General features: G+C 52.4%; 1 protein-coding gene across 2 annotated transcripts; it reads right to left on the bottom strand.

The window, feature by feature from the left end:
- Positions 1–2,675: 2,675 nt before the first annotated feature.
- Positions 2,676–5,391, bottom strand: MISP3 (MISP family member 3). Of its 2 annotated transcripts, none has more exons than XR_013996096.1 (3): positions 3,877–4,946; positions 3,261–3,417; positions 2,676–3,047 (listed from the first exon to the last, which is right to left on the bottom strand). XR_013996096.1 is itself a non-coding variant. In XM_081093075.1 (3 exons), exons 1-3 carry the CDS (start codon positions 4,442–4,444, stop codon positions 3,030–3,032), a joined length of 660 nt encoding a protein of 219 aa, XP_080949201.1. In that variant the 5' UTR covers positions 4,445–5,391; the 3' UTR covers positions 2,676–3,029. The 2 variants fall into 2 exon arrangements, 1 of the variants encoding a protein (XP_080949201.1); XM_081093075.1 differs by having other exon boundaries at positions 3,261–3,334; positions 3,877–5,391.
- Positions 5,392–10,166: the final 4,775 nt, after the last annotated feature.

Raw genomic sequence — 10,166 nt, 5'->3', positions numbered from 1 at the left:
CCTGGGCCTGAGCTGGGTTCTTGTCATCGCAACTGGTCCCTTGCGAGGTGAGGGGTGCCGTTCCTGGCCATGTGTCACTCAGCTGCCAGTTACCCCCTTTAAACTAAGAAATGCCTTTTGGTCCCCTCCAACCCTGCATTTTCAGAGTCGGAGGAGAGACCTAGAGTCCTGCTTTAATGCTTTGAGCAAGCCACTCGCTTACCTAATCATCCCTGGCGCATTGTATTTATAAGCCCCACTTTACAGATGACACAAACGGATGAGGGGTTAAGTGAATCAGAATTGGAGGATGGGGCTCTTTTTTTTGGTGACAATTTCTGATTGTATGAAGGATTTTTTAATCCACAGCCCAGGTCCGAATGAATTCAAAGGGTTTCTGAAGCACTCAGCTGTAAAACTCTATAGACTAGCCTGGTTCGATAGAAATATAAAGTGTGAGTCATGTGTAATTTCAAAATTTCTAGTAGCCACATTTTTTTTAAAGGCCAGACTAATTTTAGTGAAATTTTAATTGACTCAGCATCTCCAAAATATTATTTCAACATATAATCAATGTAAGAAATTATTAATGAGCCCGGCCAGCTTGGCTCAGTATTTGTTTCGACCTATGAACCAGAAGGTTACTGTTTGATTCCCGGTCAGGGCACATACCTGGGTTGTGGGTCTCTCTCTCTCTCTCTCTCTCTCTCTCTCTCTCTCTCTCTCCTCTCTTTCTCTCTCTCTCCTTCCTCTCTGAAATCAATAAAAATATTTTTAAAAATAAAGTATTAATGAGACATCCTCCCCTTTTTTGGTACTAAGCCTTTGAAATCTGGTATTTTATACTTACAGTACATCTCAATTCTGATTAGCCACATGCAGCTTTAGACTGTCTCTCATAAGGCAAGTACACAGGCCACTTCAGACTAAAGGTTTCCAGTGGGTGATGGCAGCACTGGGAGAGGAAGGAAACATTTCCTGGGTCCTGTTCCTGGAGAACTGTCTACACCCATGATTCTCCAACTTTAGCATCCCTGAGAATTACATGGAAGTTTTGATCAAGTTTGGGATAGGGCCCAAGCATGTGTGTGTGTTTTTTTTATAATTTTATTTATTTTTATTGACTTCAGAGAGAAAGGGAGAGGGAGAGAGAGATAGAAAACATCAATGATGAGCGAGAATCATTCATCAGCTGCTTCCTGCACACTCCCCACTGGGGATCAAGCCGGTAACCTGGACATGTGCCCTTGACTGGAATCGAACCTGGGACCCTTCAGTCTGCAGGCCAACGCTCTATCCACTGAGCCAAACCGGTTAGGGCAAGCGTGTGTGTTTTTAACAAGTTCCCAAGCAGTGCCAGCTTACTTTGAGAACTTGTGGCCTATATCTACATCATGGCTCTCAAACTTGGCTCCATGTTGGAAGCACCTGGGGAGCTTTACTGATGCCACGGCCTCCCTCAGATTCTGATTTGCTTGGCATAGGGTGCCTCTGGTGATTTTAACTTGCAGGAACATTTAAGAAACAAGGTCCATTCTTAAGCCACCCTGTCAACTCTTTACATGCTTAGTTCTTAGCTGCCCTTCTGGGAATTAAGAACTGGCTCTGGGTGTTTCCATTTCCACCTTGGCATTGCTGCCCTTCCTGCCTTTCTCTCTCGACCTCCCAGAGTGACTGTCAAGTACGAGGTCAGTGTGCTGATGATGGGGTCAGGTGGTGGGCTGAGCTGCTGTTGGCGAGCAATGCTGTGTGAGCAAGCATTCTCCCATCCTTCGTTAACCGTTTGTTGTCCCTATGCAGGTTCCAGCCTGTTGCTAGACTCAGAGTATACAGAGTTGGGCAAATCCAGTTTAAACAATGATTCTAAAAATGTTCCCTGAGTCTCAACCGTTTCTGAGTCTCACTGCACCCTAAGAAGCTGGGACACTACAACCATAGAATGTAACTGCAGAGACTTGGGGTGTTCACAGAACTTCAGGTCCATTCAAGGGGAACAGAGAGAATGAACCACAAGCCCTATTGCAGACAGGTGTTGCTTGCTGTCCACACACACACACGCACACTATTTTAAAAGTTTTCTAAATAGTCACAATTATTTAAAGTTTGGTAGGTTCTCTTTTAAAGTCCCAGTTTCCATTGCTTTTGGGAAGCAGAAGCTCTGGCACCACTTAACCCACTCACTGGTAGCACTGCTGTGTTGGAGGAACACTTACCAGCCCGTTGAACCTAGGCATTTGTTTTCAAGCACCCCTCATCTCTCTCCTTCACATTGCCTGGGGCCACAGGCATGTGAGGTTTGCTATCACTGGCCTTGTGTGCCCTGCGAAGGAGATTGTACCCTCATTTTTTTTCCTTTTTCTCCTCCTTTTGTAGTTATTGTTTACACCCCAAGGGCAGGAACAACCTCTTATCACTTCTGTCTAGCCAGCGCCCAGCGCAGAGCATGCTGCTGGCACCAATAAATGTTGACGAAGTCTGGAAAAGGAGGGCGTGAGGTCATTGATCCGAATGCCGCAGTCTGCGCCCGCGCCGCCAGGGGGCAGAAGGACCCGGGCAGGGCCGTGTGGGACCAGCAGCCCAGGAACCGGGCGATAAGGGCACATTCCGCCTTACCGTCGGCATCGGCGCCTCCTGCTCCGCTCGCCACGCCCCGCCTCACCCAGACCTAGAGGACCCAGAATGAAATAGCCTGCACTGCCCAGCAAGAAGGGACTTTATTGGGGAATGGGGAAGCCGAAACGGTGCCCCTGGTCAAGACCGGAGGGAGAGGCTCGCTCGGTTTCCAGTTGGGTGGAGAAGGGCTGGACCGTTTCATTGGTTAGGTTGTTGTAGTGGTATTTGCCAATGGAAAATAACAGTTTTGTAGCAGAAACGAATCAATTTCACAAAATGAAGTTCAAGGATGGGCCGGTAGGCTTCATCTTCCCTAGCGCAGACCGCGGGTCCCTCTTCGGGACGTCTGCTTATCCCGAGAGCACGCGTGGGCTCCTCTTGTCCGGTCCTCTGACGGGCATGTGACTTTCGGCCGGGGATCCCAGCCTGCTCTAACCTCAAGGCTTCCGCTCCTCCTGGGAAGAAGGGCCAGTCAGAACACCCAGGAGTGGGGTGGGGCGGGTTGGGCCCCAGGACCACCTCCTCCTCGGCCCGGAGCCGCTCCCGGAACTTTGTGTCCTCCCCAGAGGGACGTCCCCGGGGGCGCGGGGATGCGCTTTCCTCGGCCCGGCGTCCTGGTGCCGCGGGGGCGTGTGGTGGGGGAAAGACGGTGATAAAGGAGAACCCACCTGCTCCAGGCCGTTCTCGGAAGCCTTTCTGCGGGGAGGCCAGATCACCGCCAGCTTTCCATCGCCCCTGATCGCTGCGGGGAAAGGGGCACTCAGCCGGGGTCGCTCCTCCTCTCACCAGCTGGAGGCGCCGGGACAAAGGAGGCAGGCCGCACCCCTTAAATACACACAGGTGTTCACACACACACACACACACACACACACACACACACACACACACCGTCTCCTGGAAGCCTCTATTCTGAGGGAGGAGGGACGCAAACCCAGAGTGGGGAGGCAGGGGCGCGAAAATTCAGAATGATCCGGGAGTGGTGGAACCCAGGCAGGGTCCCCTGGGACCCCCCCAAAACGGGAAGACATCTGGAATCTTCCCTTCCCCCACCACGATCCTAGGTGAGGTGTACCTGGGATGACCACTCCCATTAGGGAGTGAAGCACAGAGAGTGGGCAGCCCAGAAGGGGTGAACAGGGAACGGAAAGTTGAGAGGGGGCTCCAGGTATCTGGGAACCAGGGGAAAACCCCCAGAGAGCCAGAAAAGGGGCCACTGGAGTTGGGCAGTCAGTGAGAGCGGCTGGAGCCCTGGGGAGCCCCGGCGTCCCGGCGCGGGTGGCTTACCCATTAGGCTCGGCGCGGGCTCCTTGACCTCGGCGGTGCCATAGACGCTAAGCCTCTGGCGCTGCAGCTCCCGCTCGCGCTCCTGCGCCTCGCGCACCTCCTGCTCCAGCAGCGACGGCGCGATGGGCGGCGGTGCGCGGGCCAGCACCGGGCACCGGCTCTGCACCGCCAAATGCGACAGGCTTCCCGGCTCCCGCAGCCGCTGCGGGCCCGCGCCGTCCTCCGCTGCGGGCGAGGAGTCGCACCCACCCGCGGCCTCGAAGAAGCGTTTGAGCTCGCCCAGCGGCTGCGGAGGCGGCCGGGGGCGCGGTTCCGGGGGCGCGGGGCGCGCTAGCGCCGCCTGCCGGTGAGCCTCCCGCTCGATGTCTCGCTGCATCTGCGCGCCCGCCCGCGCGCGCTCCAAGGCACGCGGGAGCGCGGGGCCCGGGCCTGGCAGGCTGAGCACCGGCCGCAAGCGCAGCTCCACGAGTTCGCGGCCGGCGCGGCCTGGGCTCAGTCCCCGCCTCCGGCGCAGGCTTTCCTCACGTTCGCAGCTGCGGCGGATTTCGCGCTCGATGGGCGTCTCCATGAGCAGCTGATCTGGGCGCTGTTAGGGGGAGTCTCCGGGCGCAGTAGAAAACGCTGCTGGGGAGCTTCCGAGTCTAACCCGGAGGAAGAGGTCCCGGGACCCTGACTCGTACACTGCCCCCGGACCCGCGGCGCTTCGCTGGCTCCGAGTCGTCGCTGCCTGGCCCAGGAGTCTCACAGCTCCCAGGTGGGCATGGCCCGGGAGCTCCGCGCCCTGCCCCACCGATGGCTGGAGGACTTCGCTAGCTGGCCCGGGGGTCTCCGCGTCCTGCTCTGCAGAGGGCACCGGGTCCTCGCCGCCTGGTCCGGGCACCGCTGTGACCTGTCCTGCCACAGGCCCAGGGACTTCGCTGTCTGACCCCGGGGGCTCTCGGCCCCGCTCTTCGGGCGACCCCAGGGCGCCACTCTCCGGCCTGGGAGCCTCGGTGTCGGGAATTGAGAGTTGAGAGCAGCCCAGAAGCCTGAGTTTCCAGCGCGAGAGTTTTGATACCCACGGCTGGGACACAGTGCCCTGCGCGGCACCTGTGGCCGAAGTCTCCGCCCGCGGGTTCCAGGGCGTCGCCCGCACCGGCCGTTTCTCTGACCCGCCTCTGGCCTCCGAGAACGGCCCCTCGGGGCAGGGCAGGGCCGGGCACCTCCCCCTGCACCTGCCCGGAGGGCTCGGGCTCCGCCCTGGCCCCGCCCTCGGGCCAGAGCGCCTCCGCGGGGCACCGGGTTTTGTCCAAAGACGCGTTTCGGGTCAGCTCAGGGCACTGGACTTCCCTAGACTCCATCCACTACCTGGGGGAAGGGGGCAGTTTGGGTGCCGTTTCACACACTGGGCGCCACCCTGGCACCTTTTCATCCCCATGTCCCTGGAGGCGTGGCCCCAGCCATACGCCGAGCTGGGCCTCTGAGCCACTGGCCCTCTGGTAGGGGTATCCCCGGAAGACATCGTCCTGGGGCCTTGCCAGCCCCCGCCCAGCCGGTGCCAGAGAGCAGCGACGCCCCTGGCCTCCGGGCTGTCCATCACGTTCCACCCCTGCGGCGCACATCTCAGGCTGGAGGGGGCGCCAGGAGCATGGGCGACAAGTTCCTGGGCTCAGCTAGGCTCCCAGCGGTGGCCACTCGCGCCAAGCTAAGAGGCTTCTTCCCTTCACCTTCTCCCGGAAAAGTCCTCAAAGCGTCCTTGGCCAACTGCATTCCCAGACCGAGGGAGGAAGGAGGGACAGGCCCGGTGCGCCCGTCGTTCAGCAGGGTGACTGCGTTTGAAAGGCAGTCATCTTGGGCTCAGGCATCTAGGAAGACCCAGAGAGGGATCCAGGCTTGCAGGAGGTAGCAGCTCCCTGAAGCTAGGGCCAGATCCTGGCCCTCCCCCTGGGAGATCTACTTCCAGGGACATTGTCTATTCTTTTCCCCAGGCTCTCTCCAAATCCGCCCTCCTGCCCTGACCATTCTAGGGTGACCAGGAAGAAAGCTATAATTACCTAGAGAAAGTGGTAGGGCTACCCAGCCTCAGAAACCCCCAATAATCTGCCCAACTCTGATCATTCCTTCCCCCAACTCTGCCTTCCTTGGCCACTCCCCTCTCTTTCCACTCTCTCATTGCAACCTGGGTTGCAATCTCAAACTACTGCTCTCCTCCCTCTGACCATCTGACCTCCTTCTTCCCTCTGACCCCATTGGCCTAATTGGAATTGGGCTCACCTGGGTTCCATCTCACTCATAACCTGAGCAAGGTACTCGCCTTCTCCAAGGCTCAGTTTTCTTGAGAGGTGATGAGGATTAAAGCTGTGCTTCTGAAAAAATAAATAAAAATAAAGCTGTGCTTCTGGGAAGAGTTGTCTCTATAGCGGCCTCTTGGTTGTATCACCTCTGGCCCTCCTCCTGCCATGCTAATTCTGCTCTTGGTCCCCCATCCCACTGAGCTTTCTCCATCCAAGGACGCTGATGATATTCACTTGTCAGACCCAGCCACTGGCTCCCCTCTGACTTCCTCTCTAGCTCCTTGATCTCCAGGAACACCACATCTCCTGGCTTTCCTCCTACCTCCAGAGCACCCCTTTTCAGACTTCTGTTCACCTACAGCCACAGGTTCTTTCCCCTCTGGCTGCCATTGGGGTTGGCTAATGGGGAGAGGAGAGTGAGGTCAGCATGTTAATCCCATGTGCCCTCAGATGGACAACGTTGGCTGTGTCCCTCCACTGTAGGTAGCAGCTCTGCACAGCTTGATCTCTCTCTCTCTCTCTCTCTCTCTCTCTCTCTCTCTCTCTCTCCTCTCTTTCCCCCTCTCTCCAAGGCCAAGGCGTGGTATGAGCTCCTGGCTTCTAACCCAGGGTGTGAACAATGCTTTGATTGTCTCCCTGCACCTCTGTAAACCGACTCTATTAATTTCTCATCCATTACTCAGTTTGAGCGCACAATCTCTTTCCTGCTAGCACCGGGACCCTCACAAATCCCAATCTCATGCTTTAAACACCATCTCTCTGCTGTTGTATCCCAAGTTTACAACTCTAGCTTTGACATTTCCCCAGGGTTTGGGATTTACAGCCAACAGTTTCCAGTCTAATAGACATGTCAAACTGAACACTTTCAAACTGAACTCTTGGTTTCTTCCAACTCTACTCCTCCCTATGCATGGCCACGCACCCATTCCGATTCTCATGCCCCAAACCTAGGTGTCAGCCTCAATTTCTCTCTTTCCCTCAGCCACCCTTCCCCCTTCAATTCATCTGGATTGGATTGCTGTTGCATCTGTTGGCTCTGCCTTCAAAACATTCTGCATTTGTCCACTTCACTCTCGTCCCAGCCACTTCACCTTCCTCCAGTGGCTTTCCACCAAACTTAGAAGAAAAATTCAAGCTCCCTACCCCAGGCCAAAGGCTCTGCCCACTTCTCAGGTCTCATAACATTCTCTCCCTTGATCATGCATTTGTTCTGGCCTTGTGCTTCCCTGTATTGCCACCTCAGGGCCTTTACACTTGCCTTTCCTTCTTCCTGGAATGACTCATTACATGGTTGGCTTCTACTATTTAAGCCTGGGCTCAAATGCCCCTTCTTCAGACAAGTGGTCCCTGGTTATCTAGCCTATATCATAAACAGCCCTTCTCCATAACTCTACCCTGTTGTTTTCTGTAACTCACCCTGTATTGCAGTTATAAGCAATTGCCTTTACAGTGGGGCCTTGACTTACGAGTGTCCCGACTAACGAGTTTTTTGAGATACGAGCCGTCTCTCGGCCGATTTTTTGCTTTGAGTTGCGAGCTAAAATTCGGGTTATGAGCCAGCTTCAGATACCCCACCGCTAGTTGGCGCAGCGAACGTCATAGTGAGCGCCACAACAGCAGCCCAGCATCACGTGTCTCCTTCACTTTATGATTTGACATACGAGTAATTTGAGTTATGAGCTCCGTCGTGGAACGAATTAAACTCGTAAGTCAAGGCCCCACTATATTTATTTTTTAACTAGAGGCCCAGTGCACAAATTTGTGCATGGGTGGGGTCCCTCGGCCTGGCTGGTGATTGGCCGATCAGGGCAGTGGGAGGTTGGCCAGGGGGAGGGGCCGCTGCAGGTTGGCAGTGGGAGCGCACTGACCATGAGGGGGCAGCTCCTGCTTTAAGCATCTACCCCCTGGTGGTCAGTGCGCATTATAGCGACCAGCTGACCAGTCATTCAGTCGTTCAGTCATCCGGTCACTTACGCTTTTATATATATAGATTGTATATTATCTATCTCCCCCCAATAGAAGGTGAGCCATGTTACTTTTTGGTTTGTCTTGCTCACCTCTATACCCAACACCCCATGCCTAGAACAGCGCTTAACACACAGCAGTTGCTTAAGGATTATTATTGCATGATACTTACTAGGCCTACATCAATGTTGGGAATAAGGAAATAAATCAGACTTGCACATTCGCCGTTGAGTTTGAAATTCAGAAACAGACACAATTATAAACAGTCTTGCCTCAATGTGGAATCCAGGACAAGAGTACAAAGGAAAGCCTATATACTATACATCTAAATTGTAACATTGTTAACCTGGAAATGAAGGCCAAAGTGAGAGGCAACAAGCATTTATTTGAGATCCAAAAGAATAGGTATTTGGGAAGCACTGATTCAGACAGAAACCCAACCAGTGTTCTGATTAGGAGACAAAGGCAAGGGAAATTTATGAGAAAGGGAAGGTGAACAATTCTAGCAACAAAAGGAATGTATTTCTATTGGTGCAGATGAGCTGACATAGTGATACTAATTCCGAACTATGTTTTTTTTTTGTTTGTTTTTCTTTTTATATATTTTATTGATTTTTTACAGAGAGGAAGGGAGAGGGATATAGAGTTAGAAACATCAATGAGAGAGACACATCAATCAGCTGCCTCCTGCACACATTCCTACTGGGGATGTGCCCACAACCCAGGTACATGCCCTTGACCAGAATCAAACCTGGGACCTTTCAGTCCTCAGGCCGACGCTCTGTCCACTGAGCCAAACCGGTTAGGGTTCCAAACTATGTTTTAAATTTTCAGTCCTGTAGTCACTTGTTCAGCAGTCATATATCTGCTTTCTTGTTATCTTTGCAAATAGTTCCTTGGGGTACAATGTTGCTTTAGGTCCTGTCTGAAGGTTATTTTGTCCTGTTGGTTTTTTTCTTTGAATATATATTTATTGATTTCAGAGAGGAAGGGAGAGCTAGAGATAGAAACATCAATGATGAGAGAGAATCATTGATCGGCTGCCTCCTGCTCGCCCCCTACTGGGGATTGAGCTGCAACCCAGGCATGTGCCCTTGACCAAAATCAAACCTGGGACCCTTCAGACCACAGGCTGACACTCTATCCCTGTGGTTCTCAACCTCCCTAATGCCGCGACCCTTTAATACAGTTCCTCATGTTGTGGTGACCCCCAACCATAAAATTATTTTCGTTGCTACTTCATAACTGTAATTTTGCTACTGTTATGAATCATAATGTAAATATCTGATATGCAGGATGTATTTTCATTGTTACAAATTGAACATAAAGCATAGTGATTAATCACAAAAACAATATGTAATTATATATGTGTTTTCCAATGGTCTTAGGCGACCCATGTGAAAGGGTTGTTCGACCCCCAGAGGGGTCACAACCCACAGGTTGAGAAACCGCTGTTCTATATGCTGAACCAAATCAGCCAGGGCTTTTGCTCTGTTTTAACATTCCAAAGGTTTGAGAGGGAAAGACATGAAAGGCAGTTCCTTTAGGGTGGCAGCTCTGGCTCCATTTTAAAGTGGCTCCTTTTAGATGATTATTATTGTTGTTATTACATTTATAAAATCAAACTATAAGCACTTAAATGAAATATATTCTTGCCTCTGAAAGGTGAGAACAACCCATGTCTCCATTAACACTGAATTGATAAATAAAATGTGGTCCATCCATACAGTGGAATATTATTCATCCATAAAAAGGAATAAAGCACTTATTTATACTACAACATTGTGCTGAGTGAAAGAAGCCGGACACAAAAGGCCACATGTTATATGATTCCACTGATATAAAATTTCCAGGACAGGCAAATCCATAGAAACAGAAAGCAGATTGGTGGTTGCCAGAGGCTGGGGAGAGAGAATGGGGAGTGCTGCTCAGGGGGGCAGGATTTCCTTTGGGGTGATGAAAAAGCCCTGGAATTTAGATAGTGGTAAAAGCTGCACAATATTGTGAATGGACTAAATGTCACTAATGAGAAATTTTATGTGTATTTTACCA

Source organism: Myotis nattereri (genome assembly GCF_964212035.1).
Source record: "Myotis nattereri genome assembly, chromosome: 5".
Taxonomy (NCBI): Eukaryota; Metazoa; Chordata; class Mammalia; order Chiroptera; family Vespertilionidae; genus Myotis; species Myotis nattereri.
Note: the sequence above shows the minus strand (reverse complement) of the source record. Positions and strands in the feature narration are given on the sequence as shown.

What these genes read in the sequence shown, in the direction of transcription:
- MISP3 (XM_081093075.1), bottom strand. Translation starts at nt 4,444, where the DNA reads ATGGAGACGCCCATCGAGCGCGAAATCCGCCGCAGCTGCGAACGTGAG. An exon ending in GCCCGCGCCGAGCCTAATGG is followed by an intron (nt 3,335 to 3,876) that starts GTAAGCCACCCG and finishes CTTTCCCCGCAG; the next exon opens with CGATCAGGGGCGATGGAAAG.